The 20,844-nt window shown below is 45.7% G+C and overlaps 2 protein-coding genes across 2 annotated transcripts; both read left to right on the top strand.

Moving 5' to 3' along the window:
- Positions 1–1,230: 1,230 nt before the first annotated feature.
- Positions 1,231–9,196, top strand: LOC133166658 (desmoglein-2.1-like). The gene is made up of 14 exons (XM_061296754.1): positions 1,231–1,352; positions 3,827–3,955; positions 4,056–4,211; positions 4,995–5,136; positions 5,226–5,386; positions 5,463–5,597; positions 5,705–5,890; positions 5,969–6,234; positions 6,339–6,481; positions 6,760–6,981; positions 7,049–7,291; positions 7,412–7,542; positions 7,625–7,864; positions 8,010–9,196. The coding sequence occupies exons 1-14, from the start codon at positions 1,311–1,313 to the stop codon at positions 8,931–8,933; spliced, it is 3,120 nt and encodes a 1,039-aa protein (XP_061152738.1). The 5' UTR covers positions 1,231–1,310; the 3' UTR covers positions 8,934–9,196.
- A 2,131-nt stretch (positions 9,197–11,327) lies between these two features.
- LOC133166657 (desmoglein-2.1-like) lies at positions 11,328–18,906 on the top strand. The gene is made up of 14 exons (XM_061296753.1): positions 11,328–11,477; positions 13,529–13,648; positions 13,758–13,916; positions 14,135–14,276; positions 14,354–14,514; positions 14,653–14,787; positions 14,876–15,061; positions 15,137–15,615; positions 15,786–15,928; positions 16,027–16,248; positions 16,333–16,575; positions 16,676–16,806; positions 16,877–17,122; positions 17,343–18,906. Exons 1-14 carry the CDS (start codon positions 11,445–11,447, stop codon positions 18,459–18,461), a joined length of 3,519 nt encoding a protein of 1,172 aa, XP_061152737.1. The 5' UTR covers positions 11,328–11,444; the 3' UTR covers positions 18,462–18,906.
- Positions 18,907–20,844: the final 1,938 nt, after the last annotated feature.

The raw sequence follows: 20,844 nt of genomic DNA, 5'->3' as shown, positions 1-20,844 counted from the left end.
ATATAGAACAATATCCTGATTTATAACAATTCATACGCAAAATCAACAAGGTACTGCAAACTCTTTATTTAGGAAATTACAAGAGTATTGTAGTATACAAAGTGCTTATTTTAACACTGAACTTTGATGTCGTGTTTTTTCTTGAAATGTGCGGCGAGATTTGTGCTCCCTGAATATTTGATCACCAAATGGCAGTTACAAACTGCACGTGTCTTGCCCGTTGAGCCATCTTTTCTTTGGAATCGAAAGTGCTTCCAAACGAATGACTTGAAGCCTAAAGGGGAGCCAATTTCCTCATCTTTTTGGACACTAGCCATAGCACCAGCCCACGAGCCGCGTACTAGTTGTCGACTCCCCTTTCACGTGTACGGGTGTAACGATTCATCGATACACATCGATTCATCGATATAAGGCTCTACGATTTATTGGCATCGATGCTAAACGTAAACATCAATTTATATCGCCGTGTTTGACCTCGAACATTAGACGCGACTTTATTTTGAAATCCAGTTCATTGTTGCTTACTTCCTCTTTCCGGGAGCTGGCACGTGAAAGGGGAGTCGACAACTAGTACGCGGCTCGTGGGCTGGTGCTATGGCTAGTGTCCAAAAAGATGAGGAAATTGGCTCCCCTTTAGGCTTCAAGTCATTCTTTGGAAGCACTTTGGATTCCAAAGAAAAGATTGCTCAACGGACAAGACACGTGCAGTTTGTAAATCCTGCCATGCGGTGATCAAATATTCAGGGAGCACAAACCTCGCCGCACATTTAAAGAAAAAACACGACATCAAAGTTCAGTGTTAAAATAAGCACTTTGTATACTACAATACTCTTGTAATTTCCTAAATAAAAAGTTTGCAGTACCATGTTGATTTTGCGTATGAATTGTTATAAATCAGGATATTGTTCTATATTTTTTATTTAAAAAAAATATATATGTATCGATCGTAGAGCACTATATTGTGATGTATGGTGAATGAATCACAGCAGGGTTTAAGATATCGGCAAATATCGTATCGTGGTTCTTTGTATTGATATGATATCGTATCGTGACAAAACCCGCGATTTACACCCCTAGTATACACTATACTGTGCATACGTAGATGTATACGAGCTGCTTATGGAGACACCCACACGCACACACTCACACACATGCACACGCACGCACGCACGCACGCACACACACACACACACACACACACACACACACACACACACACACACACACGAGTGGGCGTTCTGCCATACAAAAACCTTCTCTCTCCTCTTCCTCAGTTCAAACTGAAAGAGGACCTCCTGCAAGGCGTCATTATGTACCGAGTGGCTTTTCCCGCGAGCGTTTTGTTCCTAATGGTGAGTGACTTTGAATAATTAATCGTTTTGTGTCAGAGGAAAGGACACGAGCAGGTGTACACTCAGAATGGATATAGATGGAAAGCATTTCACCTATTTACAATAATTTGCTGTTAATACACAGAAAGAGCAGGCTTTTTTTTAATCTTATGTAATAAAAGTTGACTCAAGTACAAACTGTATTGTTTTGCTGGACATTGAATGCGATCAAGTGGAGAGTCGTGAAAGACTAGGTGGACGGGGGGAGGCGAGAACATCTACAGTTGGACGTTAATGACCGGAGACACGCATAAGAAAACTACGCAACCAGAATCTTTTTAGCGTGTAAAATCAACCCCCTTGGCCATTTTCTCGCCGACATGCTATTTGTCTATAGCAGGGGTCCCCAAACTTTTTCCTGTGAGGGCCACATAACTTTTCCCTTCTCTGATGGGGGGCCGGTGTCAGTTTGTAACAGAAAAAGTGTGACGATCGTAGGGGAGCTTAAAAAAATTATTGTTTTCCAGAAAGCCACACATAACCAAATAACGGTTATTTAATAACCCTTTCCAGGTTCTTTACAGAAAAAAAGTCAGGAAACAAATAATAACACTATTAATGAAATAAATAATAACTAAATAATAGGGGTGTAAATCGCGGGTTTTGTCACGATACGATATCATATCGATACAAAGAACTACAATACGATATTTGCCGATATCTTAAAGCCTGCTGCGATTCATTCACGATACATCACGATATAGTGCTCTACGATCGATATACATATATTTTTTTAAAATAAAAAATATAGAACAATATCCTGATTTATAACAATTACTACGCAAAATCAACAAGGTACTGCAAACTCTTTATTTAGGAAATTACAAGAGTATTGTAGTATACAAAGTGCTTATTTTAACACTGAACTTTGATGTCGTGTTTTTTCTTTAAATGTGCGGCGAGATTTGTGCTCCCTGAATATTTGATCACCGCATGGCAGGATTTACAAACTGCACGTGTCTTGTCCGTTGAGCGATCTTTTCTTTGGAATCCAAAGTGCTTCCAAAGAATGACTTGAAGCCTAAAGGGGAGCCAATTTCCTCGTCTTTTTGGACACTAGCCATAGCACCAGCCCAGGAACCGCGTACTAGTTGTCGACTCCCCTTTCACGTGCGTGCTCTGTTCACAACACAACAACGCCGGGCGCACTGCTCCCGGAAAGAGGAAGCAAGCAACAATGAACTGGATTTCAAAATAAAGTCGCGCCTAATGTCCGAGGTCAAAAACGGGCGATATAGATCGATGTTTACGTTTAGCATCGATGCCAATAAATCGTAGAGCATTATATCGATGTATCGATGTGTATCGATGAATCGTTACACCCCTACTAAATAACCCTCTCTGAGTTCTTCACAGAAAAAACAGGAAATAAATAATAACTAAATAACTCTCTCTGGGTTCTTCATAGAAAAAAAAAGCCATGGAACTTTAACTTTCTGTTGTGCCATGCACAATCTTAACAGATAAAAGTTCAACTCAGTTGTCAGAGCAGAACCTCTCTGACACATATGAGCAGTCTCTTAAAGTTCTTGTGTTCCTTCCTTATAATCCTTTTGTAGGTTCCAGTAGGCTTGTAGACACCGCTGTCTTTTTTGTTAAAGTTTGCTAGTGCGTCATAGTCTGGAGTAAAATTTGTTGCGGCAATTCTTAGGCGAGATCCGAGGTGTTGGTCCGTTTACCTCGATCTGTGACGGGTTGATGTTGATGTGGCTGAACGTCACGTCGCGTACGTCGAGCCAAATTGGCCACTCTTTTTTAAACACTCGGCACTGTGTCCACCTTGCTTTTCCTTGGGCGACTCATTTTAATACAAGGATTTCAGGGGAAGGTTTGTGGGTGGCTTTAGCGTAAAACTGTATCTGAAAGCTCTGCGCGCGAATTACAAGAATGCTGTCGTCACAGCCCATGCTCTAAATTCGGGACTGATAAAAATAGAGCGCGAGTGCGCCATGTCCGTACACACACTTGTGAGTGTGCACCGAGCTTTCTGACACGGCTTCCGGTAGTAAATGCGCAGGCGAGCGCTTCCCCATCTACTGGGGAAACTCAGTCATTGCAAGCAAAATGACCAAAAAAAAAAGTTTAATAGTACAATTTGTTCAGGGTTGGCGGGACGGATTAAACGGTCCCGTGGGCCGTATCCGGCCTGCGGGCCGTAGTTTGGTGACCACTGGTCTATCGAATGAGTAAAGCCACAAAAAAGTTGCAATAGGAAGTCTACCATTTTGGATATTTTATCCAATTGCTCCCCAATTTCAATCATGTAATCTCGTCAGGCTAGTGATTTAAACTCCTGTGATTTTTGGTCCATACGTGTGATTTTAGCGAATCTTAATCCATCCAAATCTTTAAAAAGAATTGAAATGGAAGTTCATTGAAATCTATGTGTATGGAATGACAAAACATCTACTGATGTCATGCATTTGTTTCAATAGCTCCAGAGCGCACTTGTGCTGGCGCTCCACTCCAGGAATGAACCGATTCGGAAAAGAAGAGAATGGATCGTCCCTCCGAGCCTGCTCAAGGAAAATGAAGATTACACAGGAAAGGAGTCCATTGCCAAGGTAAGAGCTACTTTTGTCCACAAGGAGGCACTACAGGAGCAAAATATCTGGCCCATGAGTGCCACTGGTATTCAGTTTTGGTATGTTGTGTGTGTTTCAGATTCGATCCGATTTTGAAATCGCCAAGAACATCAGATACTACTTGGAGGGCGTCGGCGCAAGCCAGTACCCCTTCAACGTCTTTGTGGTGGACCCCAAAACGGGACTCATTCGCGTCACTCAATTACTCGACAGGGAGGTCATCGATTCTTACAATGTGAGTGACCTCTCCTTCAATTACCGTTTTTTTCCATGTATAATGCGCAAAATTTAACTAATTTATTGTCCTAAAATCTGGGGTGCGCATTATACATGGGTACAATTTTTATTTATTTTTTTATCCGGAGATCATACGGAGGCCGCTATTACAGATGCGCTTTCTTCTCTGCTGTTCACTTCAAACACGCTCCATACGAACACAATGCTCTCGTATCAGACGCTTGCTCGATCACCTGCTCGTTTGCTGTCACAATGTACCCTCCACAAATCCGAAACATTTCTTCGCTATTGAGTTTGCTAGCGCATGCGCAGTGATACTGAACAGCAGAATAACATTCGGTTGTTCCCAAAGATGATATTTTTTCTGAAATAATTTTACGTTTACGGACTTAAGTAGGAATCAAAATTAGGGTGCGTATTATACATGGGTACAGGCTTTTTTCCAGCATCAACATGCCATTTTTAGGGTGCGTATTATACATGGGGGGGGGGCATTATACATGGAAAAAAACGGTAATCAACTTTTTACCTCATACCTGTATCTTTACATTTTAAAATGGTCGTTGTAGTTTACAAAGATGACATCTATTGTCTTTATAAAAGCAGAAGTTGTGACACAACCCATCTAAATAATCTATAAACACTTTTTGTTTTTTGGGTGGGCAGTGCCAACTGTTGGGCTGCTAAAAAAAACAATGAGAAAATGTTGTAATACCTCAAATGGCCTCATGATGATGGTGCAGAGTAAGTTAAATCAAGTCGCTGGTATTTGTCCTGTCAGCTCTTGGGCATCGCCAGATTCACCGACGGCACTGAGGCGGAGAAAAGGATTGACCTCCGCATAAAAGTGCTGGATGAGAACGACAACGAGCCACAGTTTGATGCCATGAAGCCCGTGGACGTGTATGAGCGCAGCCCTGTGGGTGAGAGAACAGATAACGCTTGAGACTGGTCAGGCTTTACCGTTTTACTTGGGTCCTGTAGGTGGCAGTGTTGTGTCTTTGTTTTCCAGGGATGTCCGTCACGACAGTCACTGCGACCGACGCAGACGAACCAGGCAACCCCAATTCTCAGCTGTTCTACACCATCGTAAAGCAGGACCCACCTCACGACATGTTCCAAATGAACAAAGATGGACACCTCTATGTGGGCAAGTCCACTCTGGACAGAGAGGTGCAGGCCGCTCGCAAAGAAAGAACATGTGCAAAAGTGTGAAATGTCGCGTAACCGGGTGTTTTTGTGCTGTCAGACAACAGATCGGTACTTTGTGACAGTGCAAGCTCAGGACCTCAATGGCGACCCTGACGGACACACAGGGACCAGTACGTTGACCATCAATGTGCTGGATGTTAATGATAACCTTCCAACACTGGAAAAAAGCCAGGTACTGGCCGTAAAAATGAAACATGGTGCTTTTCAACAGTCACATCAGGTTGTGTTGTCACCGCCCATGTCAAAGGTCACGTCATGTTATCAAGTGTTTCGTTGCAGTACGAGGGCAGCATTATGGAAAACACGCAGGGTGTGGAGGTGATGAGGATCAAAGCTCAAGACCTGGACCTAAAGGACAGCGACAACTGGGAAAGTGTGTTTGATATTGTCAAAGGTAATGAGGCCAAGTACTTCAGCATCAAAACGGACCCAAAGACCAATGAAGGCATCATCATGCTTGATAAGGTACGCGTGAAAATTAAACAGAAACGCGCAGGCGACCCACGTTAGTCACAACCTGAAAGAATACGTTCGATCTCACAGCCGGTGGATTATGAGCATGTGAAGGAGCTGGTACTTACGCTCACTGTGAGGAACAAGGCTCCAATTTATGAAGGACTGCCGCAAAGCACCACGTATATAACCTACGCTGTCAAAATCAACGTGCAAAACCAGCGTGAAGGTCCATATTTTGATCCTAAAGTCAAAGTGATCACCATGTCGGAAGGAGGCGGCACGCCTGGCAATGATGTCATCGCTCACTACCCAGCACTAGATGGAGACACTGGAAAACCAGCTGAGAAAGTCAAGTGAGTGGCTCCACACTGAGCTGTCACATTCCATCCATCCATCCATCCATCCATCCATCCATCCATCCATCCATCCATCCATCCATCCATCCATTGTGTTGCAGGTATCTTAAAGGTTCGGATCCTGACAACTGGCTTACCATTGACCCAGAAACGGCTGACATCAGGCTGAACAAGATGCCCGACAGAGAGTCCACGTTTTTAGTCAACGGGACGTACTACGCTCAAGTTCTCTGCATTTCTGAAGGTACACTGAGACAATAATAGCATTGCGCAACCTCCTTAGCTGTAAAGATGCTGAAATATTCTGGTGGAGTCCCACAAAATACAAAAAGTGTACTAGAGTAGCTTTTCAGGCATCTCCTCTTTATTATTTTTAACTCCCTTGTGGACAACTAATTTGGAGATGCAAGCCAAACGAGTTTAATTGAATTCGTACGTCTACCTTTACCAGACTATTTAGTATCTGAACAGAACTTAGGACAGAATGCAAGTTCTGTTGCTACTTCTGTTTTCCGCAAACAGACATCCCATCGAGCACCGCCACTGGCACCGTGGCCATTCAGGTGGAAGACTTCAATGACCACTGTCCCACCCTGACCAGTACCCTCGAGACTCTTTGCATTCCTAACGATGCAGTTGTCATTAACGCCATCGACGAAGACGACTCCCCCAATGGAGCTCCCTTCACCTTTGAGATAATTCCAAAGGGCACTAAGGGAAAATGGCAGGTGGAGCATCTCAACGGTGAGGACATAACATCTGGCTTCTTCAGGCCATTTTAATCTTCTCATGATTGAATCTGTGCGGCCAGATACCGCAGCCATCCTGAGAGCTCAAGAGTCCACATGGCCCGGGCTCCATGAGTTGCAATTATTAGTGAAGGACCTGCAGGGGGAGGTGTGCCCAGAACCACAGAAGGTGACGGTCCAGGTGTGCACATGCGATGATGGAGTGATTTGCGGAAGACGAGGTGGAAGGGGTCAACCTGACAAGAAGTCGGAGTTAGGACCCGCAGGCATTGGACTGCTGCTACTGGGCCTGCTGCTGCTACTGCGTAAGTGCGATCAAACAGATGTGAAAGTTGGATGGAGATCAGGGCATCATTAGTAGAGATACGTATTTTTTTTTAATACAATGACTCAGATTATTCCAAGAAAGTGTGTTGCTGTTCTAGTGGTTCCCCTGCTGTTGCTCTTCTGTCAGTGTGGGGACGGCATTGGGCTGCCAGGGGGCGCTGCAGACATACCGGATGAAACCAAGTCCCACTTGATAAACTACTGCACAGAAGGCCAGGGGGAGAATGCGGTCAGTTCTGATCACTCCGCCAACTCTTGACGACACATTCTGTTATTGACTTCTGTATGTCCATTCGCTGGTTCTGTGGCAGGCGGTGCCGCTAAGACTCATCCCGATCCAGCAGGTGTCCCAAGACGTGAGCGATAGCATGTACCAGTCAGACGTTGTAGACGCCTTCCAGGGAAACATGGAGCAGTCCAGGGGAAGTAGGCAGGCCAACATCGACACCTTCTACCCCAGGTTTGGAGGTGCGCCAGTAAGAGGCCAGGCCATGGCGGTGTCCGACAGCATCGCTCTACCGGACCACCTGCTCGCTCAATACTACCAACAGGTGACAGCAGTGGTGTTCTTCTCTACAGGCCTAAATAATATTATGTACAAAGCAATGACCTACATTTGAAGAGTACAAATGCAAATGCAGCTCTTCTCATGATCTCGTTGACCCACATCACACATTTCTGGTCATATTTCAACAGAGGTTGTACAGCGAAGGTGGGAGAGAGAACATGACAGAGAAGGACGCTCACTTGAAGTATAATTTTGAGGGCCAAAGTTCCTCAGCCGGCTCTGTGGGCTGCTGCAGCCTCCTGGAGAACAACAATGACCTGTGCTTTCTTGACGACCTCGGTCCCAAGTTCAAAACCCTGGCAGAAGTGTGCGGTCGCAAGAAGCTCCAACTAGATGTCATTCCACCAACAACAAAGGTCGTGACTGAACCAAAGTTGGAACTCCCAAAGCTGCCGCCAGTTGCCCCCATGGTAGACCAGACTCAAGTGGTGAAGAAAAACATGATTACACAATATCAAGGGATGACCGCTGGGATGGGAGGGATGGAAAACCCAATGTTCTTGCTCCAGCAGCAGCAGCCCGTCTATTACGCCGCCGCAACACCCATGCAGTTTGTAGTCCAGCCACAAGTCCAAAACACCCTGCTGCTGGCCGAGGCACCAGTTACCAATCTTCAGGGAGTGGTTCTGGCAGCACCCGGACAAAGCATGCTAGTGTCTGGCAGACACACCAAGGATGCCAGCATGGTGCTGGTGGAGAACCCCAAGGTCCAGGCTAAGGTCCACACAAGAAATCATCCCAGCCTCCAGAATATGGTGACGGTGGAAAGCAAGCTCCCTGTGGGGTCTGTGAAAGTTCTAACGGGGACCAGAACCTCCCTGGTGCCAGGAAGTGTGCAAGCAGAACGGATTTCTAAAGCTCACAAAGTCCATTTGGTGGAAGGCTCATTTGGCGGAAATGAAGCTTCAAGCGTGTCTCAGAAGATCAACACCTCTGGATCTGTAAAGTCCTTCAACATTAAAAGCACCACCACCAAGTCCACTGGACCTCAGGTGGCTTCTTCCAGAATCCCGACGTACCACAAGATGGTGGTACAAGAGACACGCAAATAACGGATTTTGGCTATAAGGTACTTCAAGTGCACATGATGGATTATTTTCCTGACTCGATCTTGCTGACTATTTCCAGTGCAATGAACGGGATTTAACAATCTTTTTTTAGTATTGTATGTAAAACTACGTAGAAACCGTTTAGGAGCTTTTGTAGGTGGCTTTTTCTGGTCAGAATCAGTTGACTGATGAAAGAATTCAGAGATTTGTTACTAAATAAAATTGCAAATATTTGGAGATAAAAGATTACAAGTAATGTAATATGCTGTTGTGGCACTATAGCTTTTTCCACCATTTGAGTTTCAACGCCGGCATTTGTGAAAGTAGCTCAGGTGAGTACCAAATAAAAGAACGCAGCTGGCTATGCATACAAAACAAGAGCGCTTTGGGTGTGTCTGCCGAGATTGTGTGCGCCTGTGCATGTCTGAGCTTCCGTTGCCGAACCGGTTTTCAACCTTCGACACAGACACATACAAACTCACCACCGCTGAAAGCGTAACATGGTGCCTTGTTATTATTCTAAAGCACATCTGCTCATTTGGTAAAATGAAAGTTTATTCATGCCATTATTTGTATTTTTCAGATTGTAGTGAGCTGCCAAGCCTGTGTGGATGCGTGACTACGCTCTTTCTCGACTTGTATTGTTTACTATCGCCAATTTAGATGTCATTTTGTGAACTACTCATAATGTGTCACACCTTTGGCGGAGGGAGGGGGGGAGGGAGAAGGTTTCAAGGTCACGCCCCGTCTTTGCTCACAAGCTGAACTTTGTAATAACAAAGTGCAAAAGAAATATTTGTCAAGGTCAGGCAAAGCACACCATGTGGAACGTTTGGAAATTCACTTTGATGCAGATTAGGGACTCGGGTCAAGATCACAATCCTAAATCCATTTGCAGTCCTATAAATCATGAAGCTGTAAAGACTGTAAATCCCATGGATTTTATTGCAGCCCTTTAGATTGTTGAATCATTCGTGCAAAACAACCAAAGCGGAGGTAACTCACTCTGGTTCTCAGTGGCTCAAATTTTCTAACTAGCTAGCGAAACAAGTTGTTTTGATGGATGACTTGTTTTGGGCGTGGCGGCTACGCTAAGACTTTCATCCAAACTTTGTTTATCTCTCAGTCATCATGTGAGTCAATTAAATGTGACTCACAGACTCGAGTCGAGTCTCGGCAACACCGAGACCGACTCGTTATGGCAACTCGTCAAAATGTCAGACAAGTTCCCCGAAGAAAGGACTAATGACCCAACCTTCACCCCCTGAGGGGATAGGTCGCGTCAGGCTTCCGACGGACAGCTTGAGGAGCCAATTACAAAGCTGAAGCCAAGCTGACACATGATCCGGTGACAAAACAGGCTTGACTGCTGAGGTGGCTGGCTGTTTTCAACTCAGCCAGTAGAAGCTCGGCGTGGAGTGACGGCCGTATTGTTCTGCCGCTGGAATGAACTGCTGCCACTAACTCACCTATGCTTCTTACTCACACTTTCTGGGTGTGGCGCTCGGCTCCCGTCAGCAATTTTTGGGCGAGACGGTGATTCTCACGGCGGAGAAATTCTTGGGAACTTTGAAAACATCAGGATATTTTTGGCCTGATGCTAACAATTCCGATGTGTGCATACTGCCCCAAAAAACATGCTCAGAGAATCAACAGGATGAACATTAGATAGAGTGCATATGTCAAACATTAAATGTGATTAAATTAAAAGTTCACAATGTTACATGATTGGGGTCTAAACATTAAGTACGATGTAAATATGCGACCTGTTGATTTCCTTTGGTATGTTGTCATTTATTCTGTCAGTCTTTAAAGCGCAAAACTGTAAACTACTTTTTAGTTAATATATAAAGTTAAAAATCAAGCCAAAATGTCACGTTGGCGGCAAACAGACCTGGTTAACTTGCTCCCTTCGTCTTTTTTTTCTTTTTCAATTCTATCAGCAGATGACAAATTCTCACATCACTGCATGCATGCATGTTTGGTCAAGTTGTGCTTTCTTTAGTAGCGAGAAAAGCTGTACATGGAAGCGAAAGGGGAACTTGTGGAAACTATTGTGAGAAATGGAGGGTTCCAAATATTGTGTCGTGTTGGTACAATGAAGTCAACCAGCATGCTGGAATATCAGAGTCACAAAACCTATTTGCAAAACTTATGATTGTCAACTTGAACGTACAGGTGACACATTTTCTGTCCCCAACGAGCTCAATTATTAAGTACGCGTTGCATCGTAATCACAGAGCAAATTGTAATCTCGTAACAAGGAACCATGGCGCTGATCATTGTGTTTTTCAGGCCTCCACAGCCTGGACTAACATGTTCTGCCAAATATTTCCAGCAGCTTCTTCACACACTAACCTGTCACTGCCTGCTAGGTGTGTGTGTGCGCGTGTGCATGGGTGTGTGCGCGGTGAGAATAAAGTACTCCGCCTCTTGATAAATAAGCCTCCTCCCGGGCCAGGTAGTCTCACATTATCAGGAAGCAACGCGGGCTTCGTTTCATGGACAGCAGACATGATTAGGATGTATTTATTGCTGCTGTTGGCCGTAAGTATTAACTTTGATACAGATTGACATTTTTACAGTTGTTCACCGTCGCAGCAAAAAGGTGGGGAATTTTGGAATGTGAAATTTGGACCTCCAGGGCATGTGTTACTTGTTCATACCTTTTGTTAAAAGTAAATGGGCAAGGTTAGTTGAGTGTTAGTTTGGGTGTGTTTATTTGACACTTTAATGTGTTGGCTCCTAATAGACGGTTGTCATGGACACCAAAGGTGCATATTCAAACAACAATTATCACGTCTCAGAGGTTTGAATGTACACAGAATTTGTATGGCGTTGAATTTACTCAGTAAAGTAAGTAGATGTATTGTCTAAATAAAAATCATAGCTATTGTAACAGTATAGTAAATGATACATCGTATCATCATCATCGTAATTCATTCAAATTTGCCAAAATTCCACCTTCAGCTTACCACAAAAAAGTCAGCATCTGCTCAACATAGCATTTTCCAAAGTTGTCTGTACTTGCCTCCTAAATCCAAAGTAGGAGTGTTTGACTGCGCTCATTAAAAGTTTGACCTGAGGAAACATATTTGTGTAGGTCGTTTCGATAAATACATCTTGTTGCAAGGTCAAGCTCGTTCTCAAGTGCACAATGTTGGACATGGGACAACGGCACTGTTGGGCCTCTAATGTTTAGGGTAAAGTTGGGTAATGGGTAGTGTTGGGGTCAGAAGAATTGAGGGTATGACCCTGTGGAAAGTTGGAGGTTAGCATCCGGACCTCTTGAACTAGTTTAGTGGTAAGGTTAACGGCATTCACGATTTATTGGCCTAGTTCAGGGTTAGGGCAACAATTCTATCTTTGAGCTTGCTGGCTAACGCTCCCCCCTGTTGCTACGTGGGTGAAGACGTACGAACAGCAGTTCCCCTTCAGGGAAAGTTTCTTGATGCCAATTCTGTACATTCTTTACGGACTGCATGTGTCAACTTGATGATTTTGGCAACCAAAAGATGCACTGCCACGCCCACTCGTAGGAGTTTGTGTCAGGGCTGCTCACCTGCGCGAATGAACCAGCATGGAGTTTAGCTTGCGGGTGTGGCAGGCAGACAGGCAGACAGGCAGACAGGCAGTTTTGACAGTTAGGCGGGGAGCTAGGGTGTGTCGGCCGCTCCTCGCTGGGTTCACGTGTGTCTGGGTGGTATGAGAAGCCACATATTTTCTGTGGACTTTGGGGTTAGGGTGAGACTTTCGGATTAGGGTTGATGTTAGCGTTAAGGTTAGCGTTAGCATTGGGTTTAGGATGGCTGGGTGTTACGATGTTGGGATTCTAGAGTGTCAGGGATACAACGTTATGGATAGATTGTTACACTTTGGGTGTCTCTTGGGGTGTCAAAGCATTAGGATTTTTAGGCATGAATATGCTAAGTTGTTTTGGGATGTTAGCATGTCAGGCCTTAGGCCAGGGGAGTCAAACTCATTTTTTTCACAGCCGCATTGTAGTCACAGCTTCTGTCAGAGGGCCATTATGACTGTCAACCCAAATAAATCTATGAGCACAGTAAAATTATATACAGTAAAAGCTACAAAACAAACTGACAAATAACTCGTTTTCAAGTCAAACGAGTAAAAGTTGGTAAAATATTTAAAAATATATATATTATTAGAAGTGAAGACAATTTGCAATTCTAGTAATGACACATGAATTTGATGCACAATTTGTCTTCGGGGGCCACATAAAATGATGTGGCGGGCCGTATCTGGCCCCCGGGCCTTGAGTTTGACATCTGTGCCTTAGGCTATGAGGCCTTGGGATTAATGCAAGTAATATTGTCGACTTGATTTATTACTGTGCTACATGGTTGTTGGATTATTACTATAAATTTAACTTTGCTGACAAGAGCAGGGTGTGCACCTAAAGCCCGCTTCACTGCAACTTTCAGTTGCAGGCCTGACAGGTTTGTCCGCATTCAGCCGCCGATTAGCGCCTGCGGACAGTCAGTGCTTCAAACGCATACAACAGTGGGAAGAGAGTTATTAAGTGTTCTATACAAAACTGCTATAAATAAATGTTGCAATGTAAATTCTTTTGCCAGTTCCAGATATTTGCCCTGGTGGAGGGTGAAGTCCTATCCAGACAAAAAAGGCACTGGGTCCCACCGCCCAAAGTTCTGGTAGAAAACACGGACTACTCTCAAGAACTCCTCGTGGCTAAAGTGAGTACGGAGCAGTAGCAGACATTGTCAGCCATTTGCGTTGGCACATCCATTTGGTCTAATTGTGCACAGAGGAAAACGCGTATGAACCGGGCACCGTACGTTTCAGATTCACTCGGACTTCGATGACGGCAAGGGGAACCTGGCGTACTCCCTGGAGGGCGTGGGTGCCAACCAATATCCCTTCCACCTTTTTGTGGTGGACCCCAGAACGGGCTACATTAAGGTCACCAAGATGCTCGACAGGGAGGAATACAGCACGTACAACGTGAGTTGACAAGAGCCAAGCAGTGACCTCGTTTGACAGGATGGCAAGGAGCCATCTATTAACAAACACTAACAAATCAGGCTTGAAATACTTAATCGAAACTCAAACCTTGTTTGAAAAGTCTAACTTCAAACACAAGGTTGGCATTGACATAGACGGCCATGGGTTTGATACCAAAGCCGTATAGCCCTAAGTGTGAACTGACTGGTTGCTTGCAGCTGTCAGGCGTGGCGACCTACATGGACGGCAGGCAGGCGGAGAAAAACATCAACATCCGCTTCAAGGTGGGGGACCAGAACGACAATTCTCCCGTCTTCGGCGTTATCCCGGCCAGCTCGGTCAACGAGCGTAGTGGTGTAGGTGAGCGGACGAGTCGCCTGGGCGGGGTTGCACTCCGCCGCCGCGTGTGTCTGACTGGTCGTCCCTTCTTGTTGCAGGGACGTACGTCATGAAAATCAATGCGACTGACGCTGACGAACCAGGAAATCCCAACTCTCAGATCGCCTACAGCATCGTGTCTCAGGAGCCGAATGACGACATGTTCTACATGGAGAAAGATGGCACCATCTACGTCAAACGCACCAACTTAGACAGAGAGGTACAGCGTTTCATACCCTACCCTCATTTGAAACCCTAACTGCCTTTAAACCTTACTTTGTAACCCTAACTCGGTCTTAAACCCTCACTTTGACCTTTAGCCCTTGTGTTTTTGTGCCACCGCCATTTGAACTTTCAGAAAACAGAGCAGTACACGCTTACAGTGAGGGGTCAGGACTTGAATGGCGCCCCAGGCGGGAACAGTGCCACCGCCACCGTCGTTGTTAAACTACTCGACGTCAATGACAACCAACCCACCCTGGAAAAAAGCGTGGTATGCTGTGTGCAGTTACAATGCCTTGGTTTCACTGAGGTTAGTTCACAGTCACAGCCGTCATATAGAAGTTGTGCTCTCCCAACAGTACGAGGGCAGCATCGAGGAGAACACACAAGGTGTGGAGGTGATGCGGATCAAAGCTCAAGACCTGGACCTGCATGGGACGGACAACTGGAAAAGCATCTTCAAGATTGTTAAGGGCAATGAGGCCGGGTACTTCAGCATGATCACCGACTCAGAGACCAACGAGGGCGTCCTCATGCTCGACAAGGTACAAAATATCAAGTCAGGTTTTGAGACAGAGAGGATAGGAAAGTTACATGAAAGCACGTTTGTCCTGTCACAGGCTGTGGATTATGAAGACGTGAAGAACATGGACCTGGGAATTGCCGTGCTGAACATGGTTCCACCTTTTGATCCATCCGCTACATCCACAGCTAATATTGGTTTTGGTGGAGGAGGAGGTGGTGGAGGAGGCGGTGGAGGAGGCGGCGGAGGAGGCGGTGGAGGAGGAGGCGGTGGAGGAGGAGGCGGTGGAGGAGGAGGCGGTGGAGGAGGAGGCGGTGGAGGAGGAACCAGCTGGATAGAAAGTTTCAGCAGTGGCATGACAAGTACAACTGGAGGAGTCATGTGGAACGGCAACACATTCAAAACCTACCCCATCAAAATCAATGTCAAGAACCAGCGTGAGGGTCCACAATTTGACCCCAAAGTCAAAGTAATCACCATGTCGGAGGGAGGCAGTTCCACCTTCAACATGAACAGCATCATCACTCGGTATGCCGCGCTAGATGGCGACACGGGGAAACCAGCTGAGAACGTCAGGTGAGCGGCTACACCGGTGCACGTTGTGACTCAATGTGCGATGAAATTCTGACTTGTCTGTAAACTGTAATAATCCAAAACCAATTACTGCACAACAATGAACCCTAATGAAATGGAGGAAAAAATCCACACAGACCTGAAGCCGACTGAGCAGGTACAATGTGTTTCAGGTATGTTAAAGGTTCGGATCCTGACAACTGGCTCACTATTGACCCCGAGACCGCTGATATCAGACTGAACAAGATGCCCGACAGAGAGTCCACTTTGTTAGTGAACGGCACCTACTACGCCAAAATACTCTGTATTTCTGATGGTACGCAACCACAATCGTTTGTGTTTTCATGTGGTGTTAATGGAGTATCCTTAGCAGAAAAACACATTGACTCTTGCTGGTCTGTCCCCCATAAACAGACGTACCATCAGGCACCGCAACTGGGACGGTGGCCATTCAGGTGGAGGACTTTAATGATCACTGTCCCATCCTGACCACTACCCACGAGACTCTCTGCATTCCTGACGATGCAGTTATCATCAATGCTGTCGATGAAGACGACTTTCCCAACGGAGCTCCTTTCACCTTTGAAATCATTCCGGAGGGCACTAAGGGAAAATGGCAGGTAGAGCATCTCAACGGTGAGGACATAACATCTGGTCTCTTTTGGATTTAACCAATTTTAGTTTTCAGGCTAAAGCTCATGTTTGAATTTGTGTGGCCAGATACCGCAGCCATTGTGAGAGCACAACAGTCCACATGGCCTGGTCTCCATGAGGTGGAATTATTGGTGAAGGACGCACAAGGGGTGGCGTGCCCGGAACCGCAGAAGGTGACGGTCCAAGTATGCACATGTGAAGATGGAGAGAATTGTGGACAACGAGGTGCAATGGGTCAGCCCAACAAGAAGTCGGAGTTAGGACCCGCAGGCATTGGACTGCTGCTACTGGGTCTGCTGCTGCTACTCCGTAAGTACAAATAGTCTTGATTAGGTTGAGGGCTCAACCAACTTGCCAAACAGACCAGTTTTATAGTTTGGATGAGTAAAATAATGTTTTATTCCCACAGTCATCCCTTTACTGCTGCTCTTCTGCCATTGCGGTGGAGCTGCAGGCCTACCAGGCAACTTTACCGAGCTGCCTTTTGACACCAAATCACACCTCATGAATTACCGCACCGAGGGCCAAGGAGAGAACACGGTGTGTACAGGAAAATGTTATGATCTTTACTTATGGAAGAAATGTTCTGACGCAGTTCGAACTGTCACAGGAAGTGCCGCTCATAAACATGCCGACGCAAGTGGATGCCGTGGACAGCCTAAAACAGGATACGCAATTTTACATGGATGGGAGGAACATGCATGGCTTTCAGGAGGACTTCTCCAGTATGAAGAGAGATACCACTATGGGAATGAGAAATCAGCGAAGGCTCTACTCAGAGTTCCAAAGAGAGTCAGGAGCAGCTTATGACGATATTGGTTTCCCACAACACATCCTTTCACAGTACTACGCTCAGGTGTGGTGAACATTCCCCTTTATATGTTCCAACCAAAATGGTACTCAAACTGTATTGTACTTCTGTAGAAGAGACTCTGGTAAACATTAAAGTACGGATTTAACGTTACAAAAATAGTATAGTACTTCTACAACGCATCTGTCCTGTGTAACTTCCCACCACTGCTCCTAATGTTTTTGATACAGAATGATCAAAACATGTCTTTGTCCTCCCTCAACAGAAGATGAGCAGCGGAGGAGAGGACCTGGCAGTGAAAGACGCGCTCTTGGTGTATGACAACGAGGGCCAAGGGTCCTTGGCCGGCTCGGTGGGCTGCTGCAGCCTCCTGGAGAACGACAACGACTTGCAGTTCCTCGATGACCTCAACTTCAAGTTCAAGACCCTGGCGGAGGTGTGCGGTGGCAAGAAGATCCAACCAGATGTCACGCCACCACCCCCAAAGGTTGAACCAAAGCTGGAACTCCCCAAGCTGCCACCGGTTGTCCCCAGGGTAGACAAGACCGTGACTCAGGTGGTGAAGGAAAACACAACTACACAAAACCAAGGCAGGACCACAGTGATCGAAAGGATGGAAAACCCAGGTCAAATGTTCCTGCTACAACAGCAGCAGCCAGTCTACTATACCGCCGCGGCCCCTATGGTGCAGCCTATGCAGTATGTCGTCCAGCCACAAGTCCAAAACACCATGCTGCTGGCTGAGGCACCAACTAACAACCTCCAGGGCGTGATGTTGGCTGCTCCTCAAGGCATGCTGGTGCAAGGACAAACTGTGGTGTCTGGCGGGCAAGCCCAAGCCCCTGGCATGATGTTGGTTACAGGTACCCCTGGATCACCTACACAAGGCATGATAGTCCAAGGAAATACTGTTATTTCTGGCGGACAAGCCCAGGGCCCTGGCCTGGTGTTGGTTAGTGGTAACCCAGGGTCACCGACACACGGCATGGTAGTCCAAGGAAAGAAGATTTTGTCCGGGAAACAAGTCCAGGGGCCTGGCATGACGCTGGTAACTGGCATGCAAGCAGGAACCTTCCCAAGTATGACATTTCAGGGAACATCTACGCATCTACCCAAGGGTCAAGTTCAAGCCCCTAACAACCTAATCAACGCCGGGACCATCTCAAGCTCCCAAACCCTAATAGAGGGCAAGGTTCCTGTGGGGAGAGTGGTGAGGACCAGCCAAACTTCCACCAGAAAAGGCGGCGTCCAATTGCCAGACCTTGGCATGAGCAACATCGCTGGAGCTCAGGGCATCACCATGACATCATCCAGCACTGGCGTGAGCAGAGTCCCGACATACCGCAAAGTGGTGGTGCAGGAAGAAAAGCTCACTGAACTGTAACACAGGGCAAATGACTCTGAAAAGCAATTTCTCTCAAGGCGGTTCCTCAAGTATTTTGTTACCGTGCAGGTTTTATTGGTGGTGGATGTTCTGCCGCAGCCTTGCCTTGTAGCGAAGCTATACGGCTCCTACCCCTTGTATACTTTATGCTCTTTCTCGACCAACCTCAGTAGCCTGTGGAGACCCTACCAGACACTTCACGGAGATCCCGTGTCAGTTTGCCTACTGGCGACCAAACTTGGTTATGGATGTGCTGTGTGTGTTTATATGTATGGATTCTATAGCTACTTTTGGATGTGCATTGCACCAGGGTGGGATCATTGAATGTTTTTCATGTGTCAGGAGAGGGTTTTCGATTGACTTTGTTTTAACAGCAATTTTTTTTGGATTGATTTGAAGATGTTTTTCCACATCAAAATAAAAAGAAAAGGCGGCGAGATTCAAACATGTCTGGTTCTTTAAGCTCGTTAAACCCGGACAACTGGTTCAACTTGTCTATGATGAATTGCAGTACACCATTTAAGAGAGTTACTCCTTTTCACACTGCATTTTTGTGGTGTTCACCGGTGGGAGGGGGGGGGGGGGTTGATACGTAGGAAGGACAATGTGGTTCTGACCAGGAAAAAGCCTGGAGGTGGAAGATGATAAAAGGCTTGTGCTCCTCAGACAACCCCTCAATGTCTGCCACAGAAACGCTGTCCATTAAGATGAGCGACTTCAACAACCACTGCCCCACCTTGACCGCCACCAACACCAGCGTGTACTCAGACCAAAAGATGGACTTTGTTACAGGCCTGGACTTCGCTTCCAATGAAGTGACCATTATATGTTGTTTTGTTCATCCTCCCACTCTGAAACTAATCTGCAGCTAATCATGGCCCTGACGACATAATGACAGGAAATGAGCGTGTTTGTGCATCCACTTTGGCTTTTTGCACTCACACACAGCAGCTTCCGACCTTCTCGCTACTCTGAATATTTTGCATCAAATCTACTATTTATCTACTTCATTGAATTTTTTTCTGTAATGATAAAAATGAAGCTGTTTTGTTTGTCAGTGCATGATCTGTCAAACAATGCTACGTTGAGATAAGCCCAAAATGCTAACTAATATTTGCGCAAGCTATCCGAATGTCATTTGAATATATAAAAATCATCAGGCTTTCATGTGTCTGTTGCAAGACTTGCATAATAAATTCAATGAAGCCTTCAGATTGGCTCAAGGGAAATAAATGGAAATGTCATTACTCTGTTCCAGTCTCTCTCTCCCGAAAAACACCTGCTATGCTAACATTACGCCAGGGGTCACCAACATTTCTTAAACCGAGAGCTACTTCCTGGGTACTGATTAAGGCAAAGGGCTACTGTTTGACACAGACTTCTGAAATAACCAATTTGCTCAATTTGGCTTTCACTGTGTAATTATTGTCATTTCCAGTTCACATCTAAGTGTGATTTTAACTAGAATAGCAAAAATACAGTCAAACCTTGGTTTTTGACCACAATCCGTCCCAGAAGGCGGTTCGAGTAGCGAATCGGTCGAATTCCGAATCTATTTTTCCCATTACAAATAATGGAAAAAAAATTAATCCGTTTCTGGTCCAATTGCGCAACCGCAGGGCGCTGGGCGCTCACTGTCGCATTGCTTTAAGAGCGTCTTTGTGTTTTAGGATGGCTTTACTGCTCCCACTTGCTTTCTTTGGAGGCATGATTAGGCGTTAATACAATCCTCAAAGTAACGAAAATACAATAACAACGGAGTCAGTCGGCATCCGGGCCACGCGGTCGGATTTTCTCGGGTCCTCCCAGCTGATCTCGCGAGGTTTGACCTCCGAATTTTGTTCGACAACCGAAGCAAAAAAATCTCGATTTTTTTGTTAGAATTCCGATTTGAGAACCAGGACGTTCGAAAACCGAGGTTTGACTGTAAATAGATGCGACCCACTGACGAGTGCCGCTATTTGAGCTAATTTTAGAACAGCCCTGCGGGCGACTCATGCGGTCTTCACGGGCGACCTGGTGCCCGCGGGCAACGTGTTGGTGACCCCTCTATTACGCTATCACAAGCCAAGTTGCGCTAGCAACCGTCTGTGCTTTCTGCAGTACATTATGTAAGAAATTGTTTTTCTGCTTAGGAGATTTCTATGACTGGTGTGATAATCCTTCGACTTGTTTTTCAGGATTTTTTGGTGGTGTTTTTATTTCATTTTTGATGAGTGGATGTAGTTTTATGATACTTTGCAACAAAAAATAAAAATGTCAGTATTTGGATTAGAAATTAAATGTGATGGGAAGAGAGGGTGTGTGTGTGTGTGTGTATGTGTGTGTGTGTGTGGGGGGGGGGAGGGCAGTGTGGGTGCATCACGACAGATGCAAGCCTCAC

The sequence above is a fragment of the Syngnathus typhle genome, linkage group LG14 (assembly GCF_033458585.1).
Source record: "Syngnathus typhle isolate RoL2023-S1 ecotype Sweden linkage group LG14, RoL_Styp_1.0, whole genome shotgun sequence".
Lineage (NCBI taxonomy): Eukaryota > Metazoa > Chordata > Actinopteri > Syngnathiformes > Syngnathidae > Syngnathus > Syngnathus typhle.
This window is presented reverse-complemented; position numbering and strand designations above follow the sequence as displayed.